The sequence below is a fragment of the Takifugu rubripes genome, chromosome 21 (assembly GCF_901000725.2).
Source record: "Takifugu rubripes chromosome 21, fTakRub1.2, whole genome shotgun sequence".
NCBI lineage: Eukaryota > Metazoa > Chordata > Actinopteri > Tetraodontiformes > Tetraodontidae > Takifugu > Takifugu rubripes.
The window spans coordinates 16,212,405-16,240,329 of NC_042305.1; the positions used below are offsets into that span (position 1 = coordinate 16,212,405).

A 27,925-nucleotide genomic window follows, 5' to 3' on the forward strand; every position below is an offset into this window, starting at 1 on the left:
AACGATTCTAAGGACGATTGTGAGGTCGCACACCTGTGCTGCTAAGACAGGACAGAATTTTGGGTGCTCTGGACCGGGGAGTCAGTGAGGGATATGGCGCCATCTTGTGGCGACACTGGCGCGAACGTATTAAATACTGTACATCCGATGATACTGTGGTTATAAGAAGAAAAGCAATATTATTACACTTGGAAATGAGCGTTTCAACACTAAACTACCATCAGACTCTTAAACTGTGTTAAGCAGCATGTGTCCATTATTCTCTGTGCAGGGAGGCTCGAGACAAGCGTCTAAGCGTTGGCAGCTTTTATCGATGGGATACTGTCAAGATGTCAACACAAATTTAAGCAATTTATAGCAAACATCAACCACGGGGGAAACAACTACTGTCCACCCAGCCTGGAAGAACTGCAACAAAACGCAATATAACATGAAACAGAGAGCAAAGCATTAAACGTTTTAAGTTAAAACTGCTACTTGTCTGTCTCTTGCTTCTCATAATATTCAACTTTTAATTATCACGTGTTCCCTGAAGTCAGTGGTGAACGTGAGTGCACGTTTTTGGTTTTACTTTACTTCGCTTTAAACTGCTGTGGTTTCTTCTGGCTCTGCAGCAAACTAAAACCCCAGTCTGCGGACCGGAACCGAAACAGACAGAAACGGGCTGAGGAAAGTGGAAGAAGTCTCGAGCTAAATTCAAATCTAGATAACACAAGAAAAAGCATCAGTAAAATGCTAAAGTTTTCAAGATATCCACAGAAAAAGAGGGATAACATTTTATACTACTTCCGCATCACATTTGCACCATAACATTTACTTGACTGATTTACTCAATCAATAATGTGCATCAATAATCTAATCTGGGTATTACATACATCCATTACATACATCCGGATTACGTGCACGCATTTTGGAGCCCAAACATTACAAGTCAAAGGGAACTGGGCCTGTTTAACAAAGAAGGAATCCTTCTGTAGGCAATGTTGTAGGCGCAATCGAGACTAAAAGTTGGGCCAAACTTTTTAAAATTACTATTTAATCACGTGATCAGACGGTCCCCAACCCCCTCTCCTACTACCGAGAGGAGTCTGTGCGCTCACGGATGGGGGTGAAATGGAGAGAGAGAGAGAGAGAGAGAGAGAGAGAGAGAGAGAGAGAGAGAGAGAGAGAGATGGGAGGGGAAAGTTAAAGAGAGGCGGGTGGAGAGCAGCCAGAGGGGAAATGTTAGCCCTCTTCCCTTCGCCGACTTTAAAGATTCACTTGTAGATTCCTGGAATCTCTGACATCGCGCAGCCGAGCCAGGACGCGCGGCTCCAAAGACCAGACGCACGGGTAAGAAGACGCCCCGCTCGGCGCTTTATATCGACCACGGGTCCTCCGATGGGTCCAGATGAGGGGAGGGCGGAGGTGGACGGCTGAGAGCCGAGGTTGGAGTTTGAGCTGGAGGAGAAAGAGATCAGCGGCTGTTTCGAACCTGGCGAACTCTCCAAACCAGACAAGGGCGCGCGACAAAGGTGCCAAAAACCCATCCTCGCTCAGCGTGGCTGGAAACTTCAGCTGCACGAATGTCTGTTAGTTTGGCTGTGGGATTGGATTTTTAATCGAATACCAAAAACACTATTTTTCCTCCGGGGTATTTCTTCCTTCTGTAGTTTATGCGAACAGGAAACAGTTGTGCTGATGAGTAATCCCCACATTCTATAGCAAATGACTCAATTAGGCTGGCCATTTACGATCAGAGCATCTGTGACAGATGCGTGGGGGGGTGTCACCAGTGTTTATTAAAACCACTTATAATAATAATAACAATAATAATATTGTAATTTACATTTATGTTGCATTGTCTTAAACCCCAGATGCAGCAGTGAAACCCAGAACCAGCATTATTCCTTTAAAAGCTTTTATAAAGTTATCGTCTTCCTTTTCGCACAAGTGGGGCAAAGCCAACACCCCTTTACCACAAAGATAAAAAGATTAAAAAAAAGAAAAGATATTAATCTGGCTTCACTGAGGTTACCAAGCTGATCAAATTGTGCGGAATTAACCCAACGACCGTTTTAACGCCAAACTGCCCATCCATGCCTTCATCTCGAGGGGTACGTTTAAGGTCCAAAGCTTTAGTTCTAGAAGTTGTTTCTATTCACTTTCCTGTTATTCTGCCATTATGTGGGATTTGGTGCTTAGGAACATTTTTTTTGCCCTTATAAAGGGAATGGGACCCCATCTGTTGCAAACGCTGTAGGTTCCCGTGGCCGTCCGACCCAGACGCGACCTCTGAGCGCCGACAACTTGAAGGCAACTGATTTGCATATTGTAGAGAAACTAACTGATAGTGTGTCCACACTTCTCAAAAAAGGACACGCATGTGTGGAAATACCTGAGACAGGGCGAGCAGAGGAACAAGACCTTTCCCGGCACCGGAGCGAGTCGTCCGGGTCGATGTCTTTGTTAGCGCGGCAGCCGAGTGGCCGAGACTTTACGGCAGGAGGGGGAGATTATTAAACCGAAAAGGTCAATCAAAATGCCAGGGTCTTATCAGGTAAACTGAGAGGAGGCGTGGCTTGGTGGCCTGAGAGGTCAGGTAAATTATTCAGAGCGTGATTGTCTGGAGCTTTTGGTGCGGCGCCTGGGGCAAGATACTGTATTGTTGCGTCAAAAACCTGTCTGTCTGTCTGTCTGTCTGTCTGTCTGTCTGTCTGTCTGTCTGTCTGTCTGTCACCGATGGGCAACAGAGTCAAAGAGGCATTCAAGGGTGTTTTATTGTCCTTTCCTATCTTTGAAAGTGGCGATGAAGTTCCAACTTTTTGCTGATAGGAACTCCCAGCAGGTGACAGGGGCAGGAATCCACCCTGGCCGGGTCACACAGAACACACACCATTCACTCACACACTCACACCTGGGGGCAGGCAGAGCCGACCTGTCCTCTTCTCATGGATGCTGAGGGGGTGGGGGCGAGCATGCATGTTGCACAAAATGGGTCGTCTGGAACATCTCGAGCGTTGTAGACCTCAACCACAGATCCGTTTGGTTTGTCAGATGAGCTGTGGTTTGATTTGGGAAGACTTTATTCATTCTTGTTTGCTGCATGACCCAGATAAAGATTTGATCAACCACATAAAGGTAAACAATAATCGAGCATTTCTTCTCTTTGCACGCGGTTGCCCCCACAGCCGTTGAAGCCACAAGCTTTCACACGTTTCTATAACCGAAACAGGTTTTATAAAATTTGAGAATGAAAAGACTTTTTCTTTTTTTCCTAAAATCCTTCTCACTCGTTTCGGCACTGATTTGAGAGGGAAAATATGTCGATATGGTGAAACAAGAGCGTTTCAAAATCTCCTTTTGACAACACCGAGCAAGTAAAAACAAAGTCTGGTTTTACCAACTCAAGGTAAAATCCTGCCCCAGCCTTCAATCTTCCCTTGATTTTTTGTGTGAATAATTAACCAAATTATTTGGTCTAGAAAGGAGGGAGTTTGTGCAGAAATGCCAGCTGCAAATTTCAAGTGTAGTTGTTGTTTGACCAAGAAGGCATCGTCCTATTTTGAGTTCACAGTTGCGATTCTGCAGTTCCACTCAAGGTTTTTGTCCTTCCTTATGTAGCCTTAAAGCTTGAATCTGATTGTACAGCTTGGGTTAGCGGCTATTATTAGCTAGCTGCCTGATAAGACAAGTACCTGTTGAAGGAGATGGAACAGAAGTGATATTCCAGAATTGTAACCAGTTCAAAGTTTTGTCCTTAAGCTACATTTGAAGCATTTTTGCCACGTAGCAGCATAGACATGGAGAGTGCAGCCTTGTTTGTTCATCTTCTAAATGTTTGTAGAAATTCCATAAGGTTTCCATTAAGGTCTTTGTTTACACGGACAGAACAACATCTGTCGCAGCCTTGAAGAGCACATCTGCTTTACGCTGAGAAAGGCTCAGCCCATATTGTCTTCTCTCCTTGTTGGCGCTGGCATCCGCCCTTGGTGCCCCCTTGTTTTTAGACCAGTTAGAGAAGTTGGTGGGGAAACAGGCAGAGGTCTGTGGAATCGCACAGCTGCTCCACCTCTTATCGTTTACCGCTGGTCATCGGGTGGAAACTGTTACGCAACAAGTCACACTCCCCCCCACTTGGCCCTGCTCAAGTCTACCGACTAGTTGCCTTAAACTGTTTTCTAAAATTGCTCTGAGAGCCGCTTGGATCCTCGGGAATCTGCCTGCACGCGCACGGAGGGAACGCTTCTGTCTTCATCCGTGGAATGAATGGTCGGTTTTGATAATAGAGCACTGTTGGGTGGAGAAACCAGAGATCACTGATCAGACAAGTCGCCCATTCATCCTGAGTGACCTCTGACCTTTCCAGCCAGTCACAGGTGACTGTGACGCCGGGATACTGTTACTCACCTTTGTTCGGCTGGAATGACATTAATTCCAGTGTTCCAGAGCACTGGCGGCGGGTGTGTGTGTGGTTAAAACACACATTTGTGCGTCTTCCTTTCACCAGGGGCCACACTTAAGCTTCTCTGCTGTTCCAGTTTTAGTAACATCAGACTGGCTCTCATTAGTAAAAGTGGTTTAAGTTAAACCACAACGTGTGCTGACCCACATTGTAGCCACGTATAGCGTTAACACCGAGGGGCCCCGCGCTGCAGCTGCTGCACAGGTGACACGGGCGTAGCGTTGCTGCCCAACGCCTGATGTCATTTGTGATGTCACAAGGTAACAAGTCCACCTCTGTCGCTCGCGTGGTCAGAAAGTCTCACCGCGAAGGGGGAACTGGCACGTTCCAGAACAAGCTGGATGGCCCCGACGATGCAGGTTCTGTTGTTATCTTACTCTCGGTGCGTCCGTCATCGCGTCGCCGGTTTTTGCCCCACAGGTGCACCTGTAACAGGAGCAGACTTTCTGATTGGTTATTGCACAGACGGTCAAAAGCGAAGCGATAAATTAATGAAGGCGCACGGGCACAGCAGATAGGCCGACGCCCCTCTTGTCCGGTCACACGGTGTTTTATTCTCAGTTCCAGGCAGGAGTTTTCAGACCTGAACACCCAGTTCTGATGCTTTCGGTGGAAACACGAGCCGTCACAACAGATACCTCCGGAGGAAACGTGCCTGTAACTCCCTCTGCTTCCTCCAGGTCTATGACAACTCCCCCCGCCACTGCACATGTTACTGCATTTAAAAAAAAAGGGTTTGTTCAGACTCATTTTGTCATTTAAAAACATTTCCTGTCATTTGGAGATCGTTCCATATGTGTGTGAGTGGAAAGACCCATCACGTGACGTTCAAAGTTAAAGCCTCGTGAAACGCCCACAATGATCACGTTGACTTTTAGCTTTTCCAGTGTGTAATAAACTGGGTGGTTACATTAGTTGCGAATGAATGGGAGTTTGTTTTCAGTCTGTCGTGTTTTTTTTTCATCAGAGATAATATGTAGCGGGTGGTCACCAAGCGTACCTCTGTGTCTATCTGAGATACAATGTTTACAGTTGGATACGCCCCCCCAAAAAAGATGTGGACAGACCCCTTGTGTAACAACATGTGTGTGTTCAGAGCCTTGGCATTCCAGTTAAAACACACACATTCCTCAATCAACACATGTGGTGGGTATTTATAGCTCCAGCGCTGATGTCACCTTGGAAACCAATGATGGGGGCGGTGCCTGAAAAAAAGTAGCCCCTCTTTCTGTCTGGGGATCCTCGATGTGGACCAGAGAAAGAAGTTTTCTGTGCCTGCGACTGGTGGGCACTTTATGAATTCCAGAAAAAAGGAAAACAGACAGCGGACATCAATCCTCGTGACTGACCAGCTGTTTCCAGACATGGGCGGGTTTTTAGTGGCTTTTTTAGTGTTTTGGGACTGGTTGCTGACATTTTAGTTTCACATTCCTCCGCTTTCCACTCCTGCTTTTGGCCACCTTCCAATCCTTTCACGTGTCCCAATCAGTCTGCATCACGTTTGGAAATGTTAGAACACGTTCTGGAGGAGGGGAAAGATTTATGGAGATAATAACAACCGATGGGTCTTGCTGGACGCAGCGGCATCGAGGTGTGACTGTGATCACAGTCCAGGGGTCTTCGTTATAAAACAAGCTCAGCCCTAAAATGGCAGAACTCACAGCAAATATCACAGGCGCTACTTTTAGACCCTTTAATTGCTCATTTCCTTCATGATCTTTCCACCTGTGTTGTCATCTCACCACTGGGTGTTTCCTAATTCTTGCACAATTAAAATGAATGTTATTACATTTTTGTGGCTCTGCCTTTTCTCTGCTACACATTATCTCACGGGGAGGGGCTCCGCGCGTCAGGACCACCAGCCCTCGATGGGGACGATGGCTGGGGGAATCACTGGCTTCTCCCTACATGGCAAAAGTATTAAGAGGCTGGATGGCTGATGTAAACCTGAAGTCAGAATGTGATACTGGGAGCAGAAGTGAAGACAGGAGTTCTCTCTTCTGTCTCCCCGCATAGTTCGCCTCACAGGTCACATTTTCACTTCCCAGAGTCTCCCCTGTTCCCAGGGACAAACAAAGCTTCTACTGTCCCTTCTTTAAATACTACAGGCATGAATTCAGAAGCAACCGTGCTGCTGTTTAAATCAACACGATACTTGACCTCGTAGAGCTGATGATCCACTCTAAATCCACCTCCGTGAAACTCTTTTCTGTCCTCCTTTCTAGACTGATATGATGGACAGATAGCAGGAGGACGAAGAGAAGATGTCATTCTTTGGCATGAACTGGGGTCAGAGAAAAGAGAGAGGTGAGTTCTGCAGGTTGATACCGAACCAGAATAATGATTAAAAACTCATTTGGTTGTTGTTTAACTTCCTCAGTGGATTGCAAGGAACTGCAAAAGGGAGCTGCTCACATATGCAAAAACAGGAATAAAGCATCACTGGGTTAAAAAGAATCTAATTCCTGTTAATAAAGTTCAACAACAACATGTACTATGTAAAGGATTTCAAATGTTGTGTATAAATGCACACTTGTGATGTGTTTCCTGTTGGTCAGCTCAGTGAAAGGAACATGATCTAACTACACACTGATAGCTGCAAGTCAAATTTTCTTTTCCACTTTTAAAGAGGTGGAGAGGAAGATCCGCGCCAACGACCGCGAGTACAACCTCTCGTTTAAATATGCAGTAAGTATCCACGTGTATCTTTGCATTCCAAGCAGGTATCAACAGGCGAGGGGAGTCTCAAAATAAATGAAAAATAAAAGGGATTTTATTCCCTAGTGCTTCATGTCTACCCTATCTCAAGCTAGAATTCCAATAGTATACTTGTGATTAAAACAAGCGTGTTGGTAGTGTGATGTGACAAGTCTGTATAATATTTAATAATCATTCCTGAGGGGAAAATGGTGGATGCAATAAGATTCCGTGTCCCACTTATTTATTCAAACAACTGGCAGGAAACCGGCTGCTTTATATCACATTAAGACAGATGACACGAGTTGAGCCAACAGTTTGTCAGATAGCTTCTGTTGCTCTATTTTGTTCTCTGTATAAACCTCATATTTATCACAAGGCAGATACAGTCTTATTTATACTGAGGTTATCACACACGTTTAAATATTTGAGTTGGAGCATTTGTTAAGAATGCTTGTTATCACGTTACCAAGATACAGTACTGCTCTGTGGCATTTTTATTTTAGTTATTTCCTGATTCTGTTAACATCAAACTAAATATTTATCCTTGATCACTGTAACACAAATCTGATCACAAATCTGGTAATCCTGGACTGCTTGGCCACAAGCAAGACTTTCTGTTCATTTATGTTCTTTCTGAGTTAGCGGAGCTCTTTGTTCCCACAGAGCTGTAGTATCCACCAAAGATAAGCTTTGAGTTGTCCAGACCTTGAATGTGATTAAACAGTGGCGCTTCCTTTTGTAATGGTGAAATGAGTCAAAACAATCGCTGCGTTCATGTTTTGGATCACAGAACATGGATGGAAATCGCCACTGAGAGGTTGAGGAGTACGTGGAAGTGTAGCCATTTGTGTCCAAATTTAAATTTAATAGATTACCTAATTCTGACCGTAGTTATAAAATTAAAAAGGGAAAAAAGATGCATGATGACATCACTTGTACAAACACATGGTTAGCTATGCAGGATGCAGGCACTAGCTTGCTGACATCCGTGTGTACTCAGTAACTACCGTCCCTATGTTCACTCATTAATTAGTGGATCGGTTAAAATAACAAGTTACTTTTCTTTTCCTTTAATTTTCCCTTTTCTTTTCCTTTAATTCTTTAGACAAACGCCATCAAGACCTCCAAGTACAACTTCTTCACCTTCCTACCTCTCAACCTGTTTGAACAGTTCCAGAGGATCGCTAATGCCTACTTCCTGTTTCTGCTGGTGCTTCAGGTAAAGGACAGCAGCCACGCAGTAACATGCACGAAACATTAACTCTAGACTCGTCACAGATTTATGTTTCTCTATCAGCACGCTGTAGATCAGTGACAGAACTGGGATTATGTCAGGATTCTTTAGTTATACCGAGGCCACCATCAAGAATATCTGGAGTTTTCAGCTCAAAAAAATATCAAATCGCCCAAAATGCTGTTTGTCCCAATGGAGCCGCATAGACTGAACAGGATGTGGGTGAATCAAGTGTAATGTGCAAGACAGGAAGTTGCCTCATTGTGTGAGAAATAGAAGTTCTTAGACTGATGACCCAGAGGATATCGAAAGAAAAAAGAGGACGAATATTAATTGTGTGTGTGTGTGTGTGTGTGTGTGTGTGTGTGTCTGTGTGTGTCTGTGTGTGCGTGCCCTCCAGGTGATCCCTCAAATATCCTCGCTGTCCTGGTTCACCACTGTAGTGCCGCTGGTTCTGGTGCTGACGGTCACCGCCGCCAAGGATGCCACAGATGACATCGTAAGCAGTTACATAGTTCATTTAAGATTTATCATAAAACACTCATAGTCATGTTAAATGCCATAAGACTCTAAAAGTAAATAAGAACTGATCACTTTGTTTGCTTTGAATGTTGACCTTTAAGATAAGAGACAGAAAGATTTTCAATCATTTTTAATCAAAGCACCCTTTAGTTTGACCATTTGGGGTTTTTGAGGAATAGATTTCATGCATGAGAATGAGATAATAAAGGAAAATCATGACAAAAATGATCTCCTGCTGCTATAAATATTTAAAATGTAACTGCAAACGGTTACTGCGAACAGTTCCACGAACCTACAATTTGAAAATGTGGTCATGTAGTTCTCCTTTTGGGGTAATTACATCACATGACAGTTGACACTTATGAAGAAATAAAAATTTCCCGCTTCCATCAGAATATCTGAGCTTCATCAGGAACTTTCAATTCAGTTTTATTTTTTCCTTTTCTTTCATTGCTCCAAAGCAACTGGACTAAGTGTACTTTTAAAACAAAGAAAGGAAAACCACGTGCATGTGTGCGTGCATGTGTGCATGTCCACACCACTAAAAGCCAATTATTGTTGGTTTAAACATTAGCCCTGTGCAGAATAACAGCCCTTTTGTTTGGCTGGGTCGGTGATCTTGAACGCACCTCAACGCCAGACTGCGCCCGTTTCCAGGCTGCGCTCAGGTCGCGTAGCTGCGGCACCAAGGTGCCCGTGTGGCCCCAACCTGGCGGTTAGACTGAAAGCTGTGGTTGTCCTCTCGTGCTGCATTTACTAGAACTTCTCATCTTAAACAAATGTTGAGTTCTTTTCAGTTTTCTCTGTTTCCTCTTCAGAACCGCCACAGGAGCGACAACCGCGTCAACAACAGAAAAGTTCAAGTCCTGATTGACAGGAAGTAAGTCTATGGATTTTTTCAAGCGCTGTCTTTGGTGAACAGCACATCTCTGCCACTTGCTGGTGTTCTGCAGGGCCCATTTATCAGAACACTACCAGAATTCTGAAGTCAGTTCTTCACCTCCTGCAGAAGTGGTTTGAATCAGAGTCCTTGTTCTAATATAACTGACATGTTTTGAACGACCTTGTCAGGCCGACAGGATACAGAACACAAGATCCTGCAGCTGCTTCCTGAGGTTACGCTGCTGATTGTATTCAAGGAATAAACAGATGATTTAAAATATGAAAGCATCTGAGATATTTCATAAATGTCAGAACCTTCCAAAATGGGTGCCCATAAACCACTAACACTTGACAACACAACAAATGTATAAAATAAAGCCCAAATGTATAAACTAAAGCCCAAATGTATAAACTAAAGCCCAAATGTATAAACTAAAGCCCTCCAATGGCTCATTTCTGAGATAATATTTCATTCCAAGGATAATTGTCATTCCTTCCTCTCAGACTACGGAGCGAGAAATGGATGGACGTCCAGGTGGGAGACATCATCAAACTGGAAAACAACCAGTTTGTCACAGTGAGTCAACCACAGTTAAACTATAACTTGACTGGAGTTGTTTTTTTTCCTTTCTGGTTTAGTAATCATTGTTGTTTATCTCTGAACAGCATGTGATGGATGAATGTTTGGCCTCTAAAAGCTCTTATTATTATAATGTGGCCTCACTCAAAGCTTTTTTCCCCACTTAATTTGCCATAAACTTTTGCATCTGGCCCTGATGAAGACTTCAGTCCTGACCTCTCTGATTTCAGGCTGACCTTCTGTTGCTCTGCAGCAGTGAACCTCTCAACCTGGTGTACATCGAGACTGCGGAACTGGACGGGTTAGTCTGTTTGAATGAAAAAGAATTCAACTTCAGTTTTGTATTATTCACACCTCTTCTCTTCCTCATTTTTGTCATCGTATGCTTCTGCTTTTCTGCCTTTCTTCCTCCTCCACTTTTTTTTTTTTGCACCCAACATTGACGCAATTTGTCCTTCCCTAGAGAAACAAACCTAAAGGTGAAACAATCCCTGACAGTCACTGGAGACCTGGGGGATGACGTTGAAAAACTGGCAGACTTTAATGGTAAAAACACCCTTGAACCCATTTTTCACTTGGGGTGAGTGGGAAAAACATAAAGTAATGATTAGTTTTATGAGTAGCAAATATGAGACATTCAGAATAAAGAGGAATGAGACGCAGAAGAGGAAAGAAGAACCGACAAATGAAAATTTATTGTCAGATGTTTTTTTTCTCACATAATTCATAACATTATTTTATGTTCCCATCAAGGTGAGGTATGCTGCGAACCGCCCAACAACCGTCTGGACCGGTTTACCGGGACGCTAACGTACTCCGGTCAGAAGTACGCTCTGGACAATGAGAAGATTCTTCTGCGTGGCTGCACACTGAGGAACACCGACTGGTGCTTTGGGCTGGTGCTGTTTGCAGGTGGGAAATGAGAAAGCACTAACACAAACCAATTTGTCCGTTCCAAATTGATTCGAGGTCTTTGTGGTTTCGATTGGTCCAGGTCAGGAGACAAAGCTTATGCAGAACTGTGGAAAGAGCACGTTCAAAAGGACCAGCATTGACCGTCTGATGAACGTCCTGGTGCTGTGTGTGAGTCTTCAAATGATTCTTGATTTTAGTAACTATCCAATCAAGAAACTGTGGTACAGTTTATGGGTTGTCATGGAGACTATTTCCTTTGAAACAGACAGTAGCTGCCAGAGTAGAACCTATGACCTAGCGTACATGGCCAGTTAGCATTAGCTTTGGTCTTTACCTTCTGAAAACTCTGCCTACAGATTTTTGGATTCCTGGTCCTCATGTGCAGCATCCTGGCAATAGGAAACTACTTCTGGGAAACAAACACAGGCTCCAATTTCACAGCGTTCCTGCCCAGACAGGATGGCAATGATGCCAGTTTGTCCGCCTTCCTCACGTTCTGGTCCTACGTCATCATCCTTAACACCGTGGTGCCCATCTCCCTCTACGTCAGGTACTGTGTGACGTCGGAGAGGTCAATGAAAGTTCAGCAGGGCCGTAAATGTCTCCTACGTCCCTCGGCAGCGTGGAGGTCATCAGGCTGGGGAACAGCTTCTACATCGACTGGGACAGTAACATGTACTACGCGCAGAAGGACACGCCGGCCGAGGCTCGCACCACCACGCTGAACGAGGAGCTGGGCCAGATCAAGTACATCTTCAGCGACAAAACGGGGACGCTCACCCAGAATATCATGACCTTCAACAAGTGCTCCATCAACGGTCGATCCTACGGTGAGATTGAAGGGAACGTTGTCTTCTTTGTTGTATTTCTAATGCTGCTGCCCTGTTTTTAAACACAGAGGTGTGATTATTTTAGGGATTGATGATCGCATGTCTCTTTATTTAGGTGATATTTACGACTGCATGGGTCAAAGAACAGAAGTCACAGAGGTGAGTTTGATTTTGATGAATTCAGTTCTTCGTCCTCGTCTGTTTACACGTGTGACCGCTTCCTTCCCTGATCTCTCCTATCAGCACACACAGGCGGTGGACTTCTCCTTCAACGCCCTGGCCGACCCCCGTTTCACCTTCCACGATCACGCTCTGGTGGAAGCGGTGAAGCTGGAGAACCCCGAGGTCCACGCCTTCTTCCGACTGCTGGCCCTCTGCCACACCGTCATGGCCGAGGAGAAGAAAGAAGGTGAGCAGAGAAACGACCCACAGGTGTGGCACGTTGCTCTATTTAAAAACTAACAGTTGAAATGGTTTTCCCGCTCCTTCAGGGGAGATTTTCTACCAGGCCCAGTCCCCCGATGAAGGGGCGTTGGTGACGGCGGCCCGGAATTTCGGATTTGTCTTCCGCTCACGCACGCCCGACAGCATCACCATCGTGGAAATGGGAAACCAGCGCAGCTACGAGCTCCTGGCCATCCTGGATTTCAACAATGTTCGCAAGAGGATGTCAGTCATAGGTAGGATCCAAACTGTGGTTTTAATTCATACTTATGGACCTTTTTAGTTTATGTTTCTACATCTTTATGTTTTGTGTGTGCAGTGCGCAGCCCCGAAGGGAAACTCTCCCTGTACTGTAAAGGTGCTGATACCATCATCTACGAGAGGCTGCACCAGTCCTGCAGCAAACTGATGGATGTCACTACAGAGCACCTTAATGTCAGTAACACCTCAGTGTGTGACTGTGTGTGTGTGTTGTTTGATCATAGATCAAATTTTATTGAAACAAGAAAGGCAATTTATGATGACAAATATCTACTATATGTGTTGTCTTTACAGGAGTTTGCCGGGGATGGCCTGCGGACCCTGGCACTGGCCTACAAGGATCTGGATGAGGAGTATTTTAACCAATGGAAACAGCGCCATCATGAGGCCAGCACCGAGCTGGAGGACCGAGAAAGAAAATTGGATCAGCTGTATGAGGAGATAGAGATGGATCTCCTGGTAGGGCAGGATGCTCACCTTGTGAATATTGACTGGATTATGCACGTTCCTCTGGAACGCTCATCTTTCTACGGCCGCTCTTGCAGCTGCTGGGAGCGACGGCCATAGAAGACAAGTTACAGGACAAAGTACCGGAGACGATTGAGCTACTCTCCAAAGCGGACATCAAAATCTGGGTTCTGACTGGCGACAAGCAAGGTACAGTTAGCTTCGAGACATAGAAACAACCTCTAAATCACCTCTCGATTACTTACGTGCCCGTGTCGTAATAAACTGCAGAAACTGCAGAAAACATCGGCTACGCCTGTAACTTACTTTGCGAGGAGATGAATGACGTCTTCATCATCTCAAGCAACTCGCCCGAGGAAGTAAGACAGGATCTGAGGTCAGACGGTCATTTTCAGAAATTTATTATGAAATATTTTCAATCATATCTCTGTGTTTATGCATACGCCTATTTCCCGTTGTGGTACAGGAATGCAAGGACCTCCATGAAACCAAACACAGCAGAGGATTCAGTGTTTCTGCCGGAAGGGAGCGTGAAAACAATCGCAGACGAGGTGGCAAATGGAGAGTATGGACTGGTTATCAATGGACACAGCCTGGTACGCCTCAGGAAGTTCACTGGCTTCTCTCACTGGTCATGATCCTGGTGAAAATCCTCCAGTGTGAAGATGCTAATATTCAAATCTGTTGTGTGACTCCCACCTAAGGCGTATGCCCTGGATCAGAGCATGGAGCTGGAGTTTTTGAAGACGGCGTGCATGTGCAAGGCGGTAATCTGCTGCAGGGTCACTCCTCTGCAGAAGGCTCAGGTGGTGGAGTTGGTCAAGAAGTACAAGAAGGCCGTCACACTGGCTATAGGAGACGGAGCCAATGATGTCAGCATGATCAAAGGTACCTGCAGTCTGACAGTCGACTCTTATAAGAACACCGTCTGGCTTCAGTAGGTACAAGGAATTGCAGTTATTTCAACCAATCCGGTTCATCTGCTCTATTTCTCCCCTCTGTCGGACAAAAAATGGAATAAAATGAAGCAGGAGTATCTTTAACACATTGAAATATCCTCCATAAACAAACGTCTTCGATCATTCCAGGTTTTTTTTTTTAAACCCAGTGATAACAAAGCACCCATTTCCTGTTTTTGTCCACCCAGCGGCTCATATAGGCGTGGGCATCTCAGGTCAGGAGGGCATGCAGGCTGTGCTGTCCAGTGACTACTCCTTTGCTCAGTTCTGCTTTTTGCAGCGGCTGCTGCTGGTGCACGGCCGCTGGTCCTATCTGCGCATGTGCAAGTTCCTGCGCTACTTTTTCTACAAGAACTTCACCTTCACCTTTGTCCACTTCTGGTTCGCCTTCTTCTGTGGCTTCTCTGCACAGGTAAGAGCATTCATTGAAGGAAGCTCTCAGTAATTCTACTACATGCTCTATTGATACTCTATTTAACTCTGTTTCCAGACAGTCTACGATCAATGGTTCATAACACTCTACAATCTGATGTACACAGCGCTACCTGTACTAGGAATGGGCCTTTTTGACCAGGTACCATTTATTTTCTGACTCAAGTGTGTTGAACTAATAATAATAATCAGGTAGCCAGCTTTTAAACGTCTTTTCTCAAGTCATGGAGGAAATATTGCGTTGGAGAATCCAATGACACCAAACAGATTTAATTTTTCTGAGTGAGGTGCGATGAGCAGTCATAACAGGTCTCCCCCTGCTGGTCAGGATGTGAACGACGCTTGGAGTTTCCAGCATCCTGAGCTCTACATTCCCGGTCAAATCAACCTGTACTTCAGCAAGAAGGCCTTCTTCAAATGTGCTCTCCACGGCGGCTACAGCTCCTTAGTGCTGTTCTTTATCCCTTACGCAGCCCTGTACGATACGATGAGGGATGACGGTAAGGACGTGGCCGACTATCAGTCCTTTGCCCTCCTCACTCAGACATGTCTCCTGTTCGCTGTCAGCATCCAGGTATGCTGGCTCTCCCCTGTTGTTATTGTCAGAATGGAAATAATGGCTAGACTTTTAGAATGCGCTTTGTCATTGTCTGCAGTTGGGGCTGGAGATGTCATACTGGACAGCGGTGAACACGCTGTTTCTGTTGGGAAGTCTGGCCATGTACTTCGTGGTCACATTCACGATGTACAGTAATGGCTTATTTCTCACGTTGCCGCGGGCCTTCGCTTTCATAGGTGAGCGGTCAAACGCCAACAAGGCACCGCAGAGAAAATTGATGTACAAGTCAATCAGGATGTCAACGCTATAAGTGTTGTGTCACAATTGTGACTTCAGGATTGTGCGTGTGTGTGTGTTTGTTTTTTCAGGGTCAGCCAGAAATTCTCTGAGCCAACCCAGCATTTGGCTGTCGATCCTGCTCACCTCCATCCTGTGTGTTCTTCCTGTTGTTACCTACCGGTTTCTGTCCATTAGACTCTGTCCCTCTGTCAACGAAAAGGTACAGTCGAAATGCTTAAACGCGCAAACACGCACACGTACACGCACGTACAACCGGCACATGCTACTCTTATTGTCGCTTTTTGTCCAAACCTATAGGTGATGCGCAAAGTGAGACAGGCCAAAGCAACGCCTCCTCCTCCAACTCGACGCCGGCAGATCCGCCGCACCAGCTCCCGTCGCTCAGGCTACGCCTTCTCGCACGTGCAGGGCTACGGAGACCTGGTGACATCGGGCAGGTTCCTGCGGCGTAACGCCGTGTCTCGAGCTTCAGGATTGGCCCACATCGGTCGTACCACGATGGGATTCAGCCCCATGGGACGGTCCGCTGGATACAGCCCCACGGGGCGCCTCCAAAACGCCAAGACACCAGACGTGGAGGTGACATCTCTGCAGATGTACAGGACTTTTACAGATCACGCCCATTGACCTTCAGGAGGTGTTTGAAAAAGAGACGGGAGATGAAAACCTGACAAATACAAAGTGCCTTAGAGACTGTAACCGTGGGGAAGTTCATCCACTCAGTCGCCCAAGAGCCGGTGACTTTATGGTTTCGCCACTCTGTCGATCATGATTGTATGAAACCTGCATTTGAAGGAGCGGTTGGCAGAAATCTGAGTGATTCAGAGGATCACTATGTTTACAAACTACCCAGATGTTCTGAGCTGGGAGTCCCAACCTTTGTACAGGGGACATCACTAAAAGCGCCAACTTGCGAAAACCTGTTTTTATTTTCTAATTCTATTTTGATATCTTGTTGGAAGCTGCATTAGCAGACTGCACTTTGGCTTCCACGCATGGCAGCAGCAGCAGGAAAAGGGCAGCATACGTTTGTATTGGGTTAACCTTGTGGCCTTGGTAATAGGATATATTGGAGCAGCAATTCACAGCCTGGAAATCCTGCAAAAAATCACCAACAACAGACCTGGTGATTTATCTCACCACTGCTGGAATAATAATTTAAGATGTATTATATTATGTAATTTAAAAAGTGCCTTTACGTCATTTAACAATTCATTCCCTCCCTGTAACTATCAGTCTAATGGATTAGTGCTAATAATGCTAATCCCAATGTGCACATTAAGGAAGCATTTCTAAGTATAAAATAACCAAAAAATCAACACTAATTCTAAACAGTAACAGTAAAGGTTAAAAAATGTTGTTAAAGGTTCTTTTAGAAGTTCCTCAAACGGTCTAATAGTTAATAGTTGTCACTTGTAATCACTTGTTGAATAAATTAGTACAGTAGGGATTTTCTGCCAGAATATTTCCTAAAGGCTCATTAAATGAACACTTCATATCAGATTTGCCATCTGCCCTCTAGTTTTGAAGAACCCCCTTAAATATTTATAAATATCTCATTTTATACCTTGATTGTTCAGTATCAATTAATGCTCTTTTTTATGCATGTCCAGAGCAGCAGCTTTAGCCGTGTTCATACCTGCAACCATAACTCCCATTATCACGCTCAGAAAGCCTTTTTGTTGCTGCGTGCGAGCAAAAATCCTGATCGTTTTTTTAAGCGAATTATAGTTCACTTTTAAAATCAATCAATAAATAGACAGGAACATTTTTCATTAAAAATCCTGTATTTACAATAGCAACTTGCTATCTTTTAAAATCCTATAATCTTCCTGAAGGAACCACATTTATGACGAAAAAAGGGCTCTGTGGTATTGCATCATAGAGGAGCAACATTGGGGAAAAAATGTTTACATAATGGATCGTGTTGATCCGTCTCACACACGGCAAATGTTAAAAAAAAAATAAAAAAATAAAATGCAGCTCTTGAAATGCCATGTTTGTTTCATTACAACTTGAATATCCATCCATTGTCCATCATGTTTAATTATGAATATTATTGTGGTTTTGAGGATAGGAAGTGAAATGGTGAGGAACTTCAAGTAGAATTTGTTCCTTAATAAATCTAATAATCACTTGTACTTTGTTTTCTATATTTCATGGTGATAATGGTTATGCCAGCGCTAAATGTAATTGTTAAATTTAAATAGTTCTAATCAAATGCAAGAATCTTCATCTGTAAAAATTGACCAAAATTACACAACTGGGGTCACTTTTTTCTCTTTTTTTTAATGATTTTGTCTGCAGAATGTTCCTATATAAGACTTATTCGGACAAAGGCTGACGCTGGAGGTCAGTGCAGTGATGCCGGTTTGCACCACTGACAGCACATTTGTAATTTATTGTAATTGTTCTTTTTTAATGCAAGATCTTCTCAATCATTGAATTTTTGTAATACTTGTGAGCTGCGTGACTGTACAATGTTTTTGTATTTCGAGTCCAGGTGTATCTAGGCCAGTTTCACACACACTCATGGAATGTTGGTGTAAATATGAGCCCTCAATTCTTTGCTGTTTGATTCATTTATTTTAAAAAACATTCCCCCAAACAAGTGACAGTTACAGTATCCTTGAGCTTTTATTTGTATGTTTTGGTACTGTCCCATATACATAAAAGAATTATAAAATGAATGAAACTGCAAACATTTTATACGTATTTGTTGTGTTTTTTTAAGAACTCTTGTGGTTTGTGTATTTTATACTGAATAAAATTTCTACTGCACTAAAAGAATATAAAGTTAGGTGTCCTTTAATATGATGTTTAATTTCTGATACTCGTATTTGTCTCTTTTCGTGATTTGACTACATTTTTTAGTGCACCTGTTAATATGAAGACTTGATGAGGGCAAGTATTGCGGCGTTCCTGACCAGCAGGTGGCGCACTCACATTTATCGTGTCATCTATGGCTCACCAGACATTTATTTATGTAATCTATAAATATAATCTATAATGCATATATTAGTCATTCTAATTATTCCTGTAAATGTTTTTTCTATATATTTTAACTTTGATCAATATAATCCTCGATCAAAGAAAAGCCATTAAGGTATTTTCCCAAGTTCTGATCTCAACAACAAAAGGAAATATATACGCACAAATAAATATAAACATTGTTATAAAGTATAAAACATAATGTAAACACAAAAAACTAATAAACGAATACGCTGTGAATAATACAGTGTACAGTTAATGAAATAGGACCGCCTGCATTTCCCAGATTTGTTAATGATACATTCACTGAGCTTTCATTTCAATATTTTTAACTTTCACCAGGCCATCGGAGTGCCTGCAGTTTGTTGAATCATTTTGAGTTCATATAAAGGTAGTTTGAAGTTTGTTTTTATAAAGGGAATAATTTAAAGGAAAGAAAGATATACATTACGTGCGGCTGTGTTCTCAGTGAGCTACATAGAGCATCATGCATCACACTGGCTCCATTTCTTTATTGGCCTTATCTCACCCACAGCATTGCAACATCACCTTTTAAAGCTGGTAGGATAAATAGTGAGATAAATGCGATTAGGATGAAAGTGAGAGCTCTGCTGCCCCCAGTGAGAGAATCACACAGACAATTCACTTTTCCCAATGTCGTCTTCACGGCACATACAAAATACGACGATTGGATTCCGCGTTAAAAAACACTATTTCCCAACTTCCAACGACAACAAAACCCAACAGGTTTGACGTGTAGCGCGGGAATTATCATGCACCGTCATTGTTTTCGTCCTGACGCCACTTGGCGTTAGCGTTTTCTACCCGCAGGTGCGAATTTGACAAAGCAATTATTACAGGATTTCCCACGTTCCGTGAACGCTGCGCCAGGACCAGACTGCCTTACATTGTTAACGTTGACTTCTCCGTTCCAGCCAGCATTTTGTCTTCGCGGAGCCCAGCCGGGGTCACAGACTCCCACGAAACGCATGGAATCTCGCCTATAGTTGACAGCGGGACTCAGACGGGCAAACTGTAAGCTACTTTACCTGTGTGTCCATGCAGCTCTCCTCCGTGGAAAATGGGAATACTGCTCGCGCGCAAACATGAACCTAGCTAACGTTAATGTTCACCATTCCGAATATTTCCATTTACCTGAGTATACAGCGAAAAATGGGAACATAGGTGAATATGTAATGGTGGATCCCAGCTGTTTGGCGTGGAAACCAGTTTGTGTTAGGGTTGCGATGTGTTGGTGCGGAGTTAAACACCTGTCCTGCTGCCCCGGGTCATTTAAAGAAGCTAACATTGTGACTAAGTCAGCAATCATTTTTCTGCTTAAACCGGGAGGAGGAGGTGGGGAGGCGGCTATCGGGTTTCCCATGGCTACGCCAAGCTTTCCCTGGGAATATTTGTCTTCCGAACCAGACTGTGGTCATAGATCGCATTATATTGGTGTGGTATAGAATCTTCCGTTTCGCCGAACTGCCGGGGAGCAGCCCCGACCGAGAGGGAGGTTCAGCCCGAGAAGTCGCGTCGTCCCCGCGGAGGTGCAGGTTGATCGCCCCGGCAGCTCCGGTTCCTTTTGTTGGATGGACACCCACCTTTCCCCGGACATCTGCACTCGTGTTTTTGGGGTGTAATCGATTCATTATTCTCTTTCTGCTTTCCTTGTGGGTTGATTTCGCCTTCGCCTTGGAAGAGCTACCATGATGCCGAGTGTCGGCTGTAAGCCTGCCCAGACCAGGGGCTGCTGGTAGGGATGGTGCCGCTGTGAGGAGCCGGGGTGCCGACATGTCACTGGCCGGAGGAAGAGCAAAGAAGTGCCTGAACAACATGACTATTTTCAACCAGGAAAATGTCGAGGAATTTTATGACATTGGAAACGAGCTGGGGAGGTAAGTTTTGCTAACTTCTCTTATTTGTTATGTTTGCAAACTTCCCCTTTTCTAGATAAGAGGAAATAAACATCTCCCCAGTTGAATACCCAAAGCTCTATTGTTAGTGATTTTAAAATCAGATGGTTTGCATGAGAAACCTGTAAATGTTGCAGGTATCGTGCGTCAGCCCTAACTTGGTTCCTGCCGTAAACATAAAGCACCAGGATAAGCAGCCCCGTGCTAATGTTGCAGACTATAATGCATCCTGCCTGTTTGCAAAAACGTGTACCCCCACTGCAGGTTTATCTGATAGGCATTGATTAATGCATCCCATAATGCTCTGTTGTCAGTGATGAAGAGGTTTGTGTGTGCGTGTGTAAGCCTCGGTGCTTTCCTGGCGATCCTGACGATGACAAAACTTGTTTTTTCTTTCATTTCATCCACGCTTGACAGGTTTTTATGTGCTGTGTTGTTCAATATGCCTCCAGATGTTTTCCACCGTTTACGCGTATTCCAGTTGAATCCATAAATCAGATGGAGTTGTGTAATATAGCAGGTGGAAATGACTCAAGTTGGAATCAAACAGACATTTTGGATCTAAGGGAGCTTATCTACTGAGTTCAGCTTTTAATTAATGTCTCTCCTTTCAGCACTCAATTTTCCATCTTTTTTTATCATAACTATTTGGAGGTTAGTGTAAGATGATATGAATTTTGTGGGGAAAAAACCCCAAATAGAATTGAACTTCCTATAGAATCCTCTATGACAAAATTGTAAACTTAAGGCTGCTATGTGAAATGAAATAAGACACTTTACTGGTTTTTATGCCCTTGATCTACAAACCTGTGCTTATATCTTTGTCAGATAATGTGTAGAATTCCATCTTTCAGACATCAGCCACAATATATATGTTTGCTTTTGCAATTTATAATCCACATTAAAGCAACTCTAATTGAAGAAAGTAGCATAAATGTGCAAAATGTTATTTTATTGAAGTATTGGTTGTTTAAATTGTGTATGAATTGTTGTCTTCATCGGCTAGATTACAACGACACGACCTCACATGCTTAAAGAGCGAGAGCTTTTTGTGATCTGATTGTCCAACTCTGGAGAATCACCCAAGCAGGGACTCTATCCTTTGACCGACGTTTCAGGCCCACAGCACGGCGTAGTCGAGCATCTAACCTTCATTAGTATGTGGTCGCAGCACGCGAGACGTATAATGAGGAGGAGAAAGTGGGAGATGGGATGCAGCTGCACAGGAGACGCATCAAGGGTGGGGCACATAGGTTGAGCCTGTCTCTAAATTGGGTTTCTTGGAATCACCTTTAAAAGCCTTTAAAGCCTTTACTGTCCAAAATGATTTATTCATCAGACCCAATTTAACCTCTCGGTGAGCTGGACCTTTCCCTGCCTCGCCAGTACAGATTGGAAGTGTCCAATCATGAGAGGTGTCGATTATTGGCTGCGTCCACAGCCGTGAACATAAGTCAGAACTTTGCTTTCACGTTGATGTTGTTCATGTGTCAGTGCAGTTGTGATGTCCTCCGATGGGCTGGATTTCCCTAAATAATCCAAGTTTAGTTTCTCCATTTTTCCTCTTGCCAAATGCGCTGACTCAGCCACTTTTTTAGCTGACTTGCACAGAGGAACTTCTAAGGCAGTTGCTGACTTTGGACGACGTCTTGTCTGGTACCAAGGACAATTTCACATTTGTGCATATTTTCTGCTGCCCCTATTATAATTCAGCTTTTAATATGACCACCGTGGGGCTCTCGACCCGTTTATTGAGCATGTGTGTGCGCTGGGGAGGGGGGGGGGTCTCGTCTTCTAGGGGGCATTTTTGCAATGCAAATGCACTCACAACAATCTTTCAACTAGGACTGTATTCGGCTTGTTCCTCAACAAAAATCACTCCAGAGGCGCATTTCTATGAATATAAAACAGGATTATATGCAAGGCACCCACGTGTCTTACTGTGCGAAATGGTGATATAACAGGTTTTTTTCTTCTGTCTCCTAAATCAGTGACGGGGGGGGGGGGGGTGAATAAAAGTGCTGGAATTTTCTAAACTTTGCTCAGACACATACAGAGAATGCCACACGTTCACCCCATGTCTGCGACCCAGCTATTGACCTAGATTCACCCCGTACCCCGGGTTCCTGGGTGGAGGGGCAGTCTGGGCAGCAGGAGTGGCCTTGATGAGAGCTGCCACTCAGTCTAGCCCATCCCCCTCCACCCGAGGAAGCAGCAGCTCATATATGTTGCTCATATGTCATGATGGTGCATTTAAGCCCATGAGTTTGCCTCATTCTTAGAAATCTCGGGTAGCGTAAGTGATTAATGTAGCTTTTTTGACCAGAGCTGCCCTAAATGCACACTAGTTTTTATTTTATCCTCTAACCCTTTAAGGAAGCAGGTCCATCGGGTCACATAGACATGCAACCCACGTGTGCTGCTAGCATGTTTGCCGCAGCACCAGCGCGTCTGTGCGTCAGCTGAATCGCTGAGTCAAAGTGAGATCTAATTGGAATTTCATGTGTTTGGAGGAGCATAATGAGTCGCTCTTAATTATTCTCCGCAGTCGGTGGCGAAAAATTGGATCCCGGCCAAGTGTGTTAGCGGGTGAAAGTTTTCCTGGTGATTTCCGCGTGTGGGTTTGGGGATTGAGGTGGAGCAGTTGTGGCGGACACGCAGGGAGAGGCAACAGCGCGTCAGATTGTGATCGACCATAATCCATCAGCTCAGCTCAAATGCACCGACTGCTCACATTGAGGCTTTTAGACCAAAATCACTAAATCTTTTCTCTCCAAGACTGTGATTATGCTTCTCTAATTTAGATATTGCTTTGTTTCACATCTTTCTATGTGGACCTTTCCAAGTTCTCTTGATAAATATGTGTTTTTCTCTTCAGAGGCTTTATCATTCGGCTCAGTCCAGTGTGTTTGTTTTTCGGCTGTTATACTCCTTTTACAAATTTGCAGAGCCTCTAATGCCCTTTAAAGGCTTCATTTGCACTAAAACTCTGTGTTTATCATGTACTTTGGTCATTGACCAATACCAAATAGGTGAGCTGAAACAATGTTCCACTTTGGTTGTGGTATGTCACAATAATCAAACTGATTCACCACGGATGGTTCCCATATTTCTGGAAGCCCGTGTTGACTATCAAATACTGGGTGTTTTTGTCAGAAACAGACCGGCAGGACGATTCAACGAGTTTTTCCAGTGCTGCTTGTTCCCGCAAGTGTCAAACTGATTATTTCCTGTTGGGCTTTGTAGCAAATCACCTTTACAGTAAATCAGATTTATCTTACAGTAGATCTGTTGTGTGTGAGATCCTAAAAAGGGATCTTTTGAACTTCGTGGGCTTTGTAAATGTTGGTTTGGTCCGACCGGTGAGGATATCCAGCTTTATTGTTAAATGCTGCTTTCTGCTGGCTTATTTTTTTAAACATCATCCCAGTTAGAGCCTCTTTCCAAAGGCTACAAAACCAGTCGTTGTGCCTACCAACTTTCCCTGAGTCATGACAGTTGTGAAACCCGCTGAATGTCAGTTTCACCAGACGTGCGGGGCCCCTGTTTTAAGGAGCGCGCACAAAATAAAACAGGAGATGATAGATGAACCAGCTGGGGCACCCACAACGCTCCTCGTCACCCCCCTGCACTTCTGATACCGAGTTAATTGTTTTTCTTAGCCCCTTTTTGCTAAGATTACATTACAACAACCATGGCTTCATAAACGAGCAAAACAGCAACTGAGATACTGAGAGGGAAAATCACTTTGAAACCACAGTGACTACAGGTCATAATAACCCTGAAGATGGTAAAGAGAGACCTTTACCCTGACTTTACCTCTCAGGACAATGTTTCCATTGTTACAGAAACCTCGGTGCTTGTGGAAGTTAATGACATTCCTGTGACACGTTTAATGGCTGCTCACTGCGGCTTCGAGACAAAGACAAACACAGCCACTTATTAAACTTCAGCCCAGGAGCTGCCAGCGCCATCGCTAATATGTAATTTTGAAGGTGAAACTATGGCTCATGATTAATTCATTAACTCCATGATGATGATCTGTCCATATTGGGAACCACTGGGAAAAGTGGGACTTTTTTTGTTCCATACCGCTGAAAAATCAATATTTTTTAAATCCTCCGATATTGTCAACAGCTGATGCTGTCGTCGTTGGTACTTCAGCTAACTCTAACTAGCTGTGTGGCCCCATCATAAACTTTAAATGGTTTTGCCCTGGAAGAAGAAGAAGAAGAAAAAGGAAAGGAAAGCAAAGCAGGATATCCTCATAAAAGGCATATCTGGACCAACACTCGCCAAAAGCCAACCAGATTTATCAACCACACTCTTCCTTCCCACTCTGCTCAGGCTCTGAATCCTGTTGCTGTGGTTACCTTTCCGCTGTACACAATGGCAGAAGGATTGCATAATGGTTTTCTGCCTGTGCAGTTTGTGGCCCACACTACAGCTGAGTGGGCAGGGAGCCCTCCAAACTACCCTCCCACCCTATGCTAATGAAAAGTTGGCCTGATTGGGGAGTTTTCATCACACAGATGGAAGCCTCGGAGCCTGAGCTTTGCCCTGCTACAAATGGCCGCCATTGATTAGGCCGATCTTCTCCGATTCTTGGAAATCCGGTGTGAAGAGCGTAGGGGACTGACTCAAATCTTTCTGCTAATCAAGTGCATCTGATAAAGATGAACACATCATAGCAATTGGGGGTTAAATGTTGGAAAAATTCTGTCTTCGGATTTTCAAAATCAAAGGGCAGCAAGCGAACTCCACTTTTCAGGCTGGCCTGAGGCGGATTTCTGCTAGCTTGACAGGCCAAAGTCCATTGGAAATGGAACATATTCCTACAGCAGAATGTGTAGTTCAGCCTTTATTTTTGTGGAATGTTGAGTGACTGTGTCACAAAGCAAAGACACCAATATGCAAATCTGTGTTGATAACAGCAGCAATTATTTATATATTCCCAGTTTTCATGTTGTTCTGGTGTGTAGATAAAGTCTGTTGTGTACAGTTATAAGTTTGTTCATTTACTCTGAATCCTGCACATGATTTGTCTGTACTTGTTACCGGCCTTTTAATGTTTACGGTGTATCGATTTAGTTTACAGTTTAAGACGCAAGGAATATTAAAAACTGGAAAATGAATTAAACTTTTTGCCACTTACTGGAGTCTATGCTTCAACTTAAATGGTGGAGATTATATCATTTATAAGGGCGGTTAATCTACCATGTTGTAATGGGTCAGATCAAAAGTGAAACATGTATTCCAATGAGTTCAAGTCCTGTTGACTCGTAATCTTGGAAAATCCTGCTGCACAAAGCTGACACGGATTGGGACAGATGCCAGATCAGATTCCAGTGCCTCTCGCTTTATATTAGATGTTTGGTAAACCTGAAACTGAGATGTCTTGTTGACATGAAATCCAAACCTCCTATCCTAAATAAAACATAAATATCTCACCAACAGACAGGCAGCACAGGACCCAAATACGCTTTTCAAGAACTGTCTTAAAGAGATATGAACCCCTGCCTTCATATTGTGTTTTTAATGGATAAAAAGTCCCTTTACGTTTCAAGCGACCTGATTTGGATTATGTGTGATACATGTTGACGTGGTGTGTGTGCTGTTCACTCACGAGGGCCGGTTGTATTTAACAGGGCTGCGATGTATGGATTATGTCTGGATTGAGGCTAAAGATTAGAGAAGGGTCAATACTTGCTTCATTAGAGGCCCCTGGAGAAACAACTTATATTTTCTTAATAAATCTTAACATATTTTGTGCTTTTTCCCCTCTATATCTGGACCTGTGGAGATAAGAGGCGTGTATTTTTAAAACCCTAACCGAAAGTGTTGAATTCAAGTGTGTGTGTGTGTGTGTGTGTGTGTGTGACCCACACATGTGTCAAATTCAGCTGCCGTCAGGCCGAGCTGTGCCAGGCACCCTGCACTGACGACTTGTGCTTTGTACCGACTACTGAGCTTTGTTAACACCTGACTCCTGGTGAGGAAGCAGCTCCGCAGCAGATGCCAGCACTAAAATAACCACTCCGCACATTCGGTCCATCAGAAATGTGCGTTTTCGCACGTACACGTATTTCTTAATTGAAATTGATGTTCGCAACCTCTTGTCTTGAGTGTCCCCCATCGCATTTTATGAGTTCCCTTCCATCTTCTTCACTTTATTCACCGTGTTGTGTTCTTCCTGCTGTCTTCCCCACCTCCCCCCCATTCGTCTTCTCTCCCTCCTCTCTGATTTTTCTTCGGACAGCCTCTCTGCTGCTCATTATTGCTGAACTTCGCTGCTTTATCTTCACACGTACAGGCAGCCGGCATAAAACCATCCAACTAACAGTAGCCGGTCATCCAGGAAAGGCTGCACAGCTTTGACAGCTCTCTGCTTCACCCCAATCAGGATTCAGGATACTGCAATACAGCTTTCTACTTTCAGTCTGTCCCATTGAAGTGTACACCACTCATTCTTGAAATAATAAACACCATTTCACTTGACATAACTTCAGTAAAAATGAGATGTATGCATTTCCCTGGCCCCCATTGACCTGGTGGTCAATTGTGGTTGTTAGGAGGTAAATAGACTGTAGACGTGCCTTTAAAAGAGGGGGAAAAAAAGCACCACATAGTTTAAACTTTGTATAGGCAACTGTGCGCCTGTGTGTAGGTTCAACAAGACTGTACTGTATAGTAAACCTGCGCAGTTCTTTGTTTGTCCTCGCGCTAACGTGCTGTATCAAGGGTAACGAGATGCAAGCCGCGATACATCTGCAGACCGCCGAAGCACTGCACAGGCCAACACTGCAGCCAGCCGTGTTAGGTAATGCAAGATTGTCACACCCAGGCAACACCAGGACACAAACACAAACTTGTTCTTTCCCAACAAGCTGCCTTCCTGTCATCCCCTCCCCTACAGATACTTCAGGGCACCACGTACACCTAAAGTGCAAAGCCTTGTCTGTGCTATAAGCACAACAAAGGGAACTGTGCAATTCGATCCTGCAGACTATCAGCATCAACAGCACATGGCTGAGAGGGGGATCAGCTCGTGGAAAACAACCTCCCTGTCTCCGTGTCAGTGATTCTCAGGAAGGGTTTATCTGCCTGCTCCTTCTTTCCGCCACATCCTGCTGCTCGTTTAACTGCGTTTGTGCACGTCGGTGCTCTTCCTCACCATCCCTGGAGAGTTTCAGGGTTTTTCCAACCGTAGCTGAGTTTACGCTACAGGGGAATCTGCATCCTGTTAACTTGCATGCAGCAGGTTTTTAGAGTCCGATGTGAGTCTGTCAGGAAATTGGCTTGTGAATTTCCAGGCAGTAGATTGTTTTTCCACATCACACCAAGGAGAGACGGCTCAGTTGAACTGCTGCCATTCATTTTTCTCCATGTTTTATTTTTTACGGAACGTCCATCTGGTGGTGTTAAACAAAGAGCTGGCTTCGGTTTCCTCCCTTTTATCGTACACACATCAGAACAGGCTGCATTCCG

At 44.1% G+C, this 27,925-nt stretch overlaps 2 protein-coding genes across 9 annotated transcripts in view; both read left to right on the forward strand.

Annotated features, from left to right (window-relative positions):
• The first annotated feature begins 1,178 nt into the window (after positions 1-1,178).
• Positions 1,179-18,326, forward strand: LOC101064206 (phospholipid-transporting ATPase ID-like). Of its 6 annotated transcripts, none has more exons than XM_029829861.1 (28): positions 1,179-1,332; positions 6,670-6,751; positions 7,074-7,132; positions 8,250-8,363; positions 8,779-8,877; positions 9,719-9,780; positions 10,287-10,359; positions 10,593-10,663; positions 10,826-10,908; positions 11,116-11,274; positions 11,357-11,445; positions 11,634-11,827; positions 11,899-12,107; positions 12,223-12,266; positions 12,351-12,516; positions 12,599-12,787; positions 12,871-12,986; positions 13,107-13,271; positions 13,358-13,469; positions 13,551-13,656; positions 13,747-13,876; positions 13,985-14,168; positions 14,428-14,651; positions 14,730-14,813; positions 15,000-15,245; positions 15,328-15,466; positions 15,599-15,729; positions 15,828-18,326. In XM_029829861.1, the coding sequence occupies exons 2-28, from the start codon at positions 6,709-6,711 to the stop codon at positions 16,155-16,157; spliced, it is 3,621 nt and encodes a 1,206-aa protein (XP_029685721.1). In that variant the 5' UTR covers positions 1,179-1,332; positions 6,670-6,708; the 3' UTR covers positions 16,158-18,326. The 6 variants fall into 6 exon arrangements, 5 of the variants coding, with proteins under 5 accessions (XP_029685721.1, XP_029685724.1, XP_029685726.1 ...); XM_029829862.1 differs by lacking the exon at positions 1,179-1,332 and adding an exon at positions 1,385-1,514; XM_029829863.1 differs by lacking the exon at positions 1,179-1,332 and adding an exon at positions 2,920-3,120.
• An 852-nt stretch (positions 18,327-19,178) lies between these two features.
• dapk1 (death-associated protein kinase 1) overlaps positions 19,179-27,925 on the forward strand; it is a 33,062-nt gene continuing 24,315 nt past the window's right edge. The window contains exons 1-3 of one of the 3 annotated variants that reach the window (XM_029829858.1): positions 19,179-19,352; positions 19,457-19,556; positions 20,224-20,419. In XM_029829858.1, the coding sequence (XP_029685718.1) occupies positions 20,316-20,419 (104 nt within the window). In that variant the 5' untranslated portion in view covers positions 19,179-19,352; positions 19,457-19,556; positions 20,224-20,315. Of the gene's footprint in view, positions 19,353-19,379; positions 19,557-19,619; positions 20,420-27,925 lie in introns of those variants that run through there. The other 2 variants (XM_003975075.3, XM_029829859.1) reach the window with 2 other exon arrangements.

Excerpts from the sequence above, each read along its gene's own strand:
- LOC101064206 (XM_029829861.1), top strand. The coding sequence starts at position 6,709 with ATGTCATTCTTTGGCATGAACTGGGGTCAGAGAAAAGAGAGAG. Across the intron at positions 11,828-11,898 it reads CCCATCTCCCTCTACGTCAG|CGTGGAGGTCATCAGGCTGG; the intron begins GTACTGTGTGAC and ends GTCCCTCGGCAG. Across the intron at positions 12,267-12,350 it reads AAAGAACAGAAGTCACAGAG|CACACACAGGCGGTGGACTT; the intron begins GTGAGTTTGATT and ends CTCTCCTATCAG.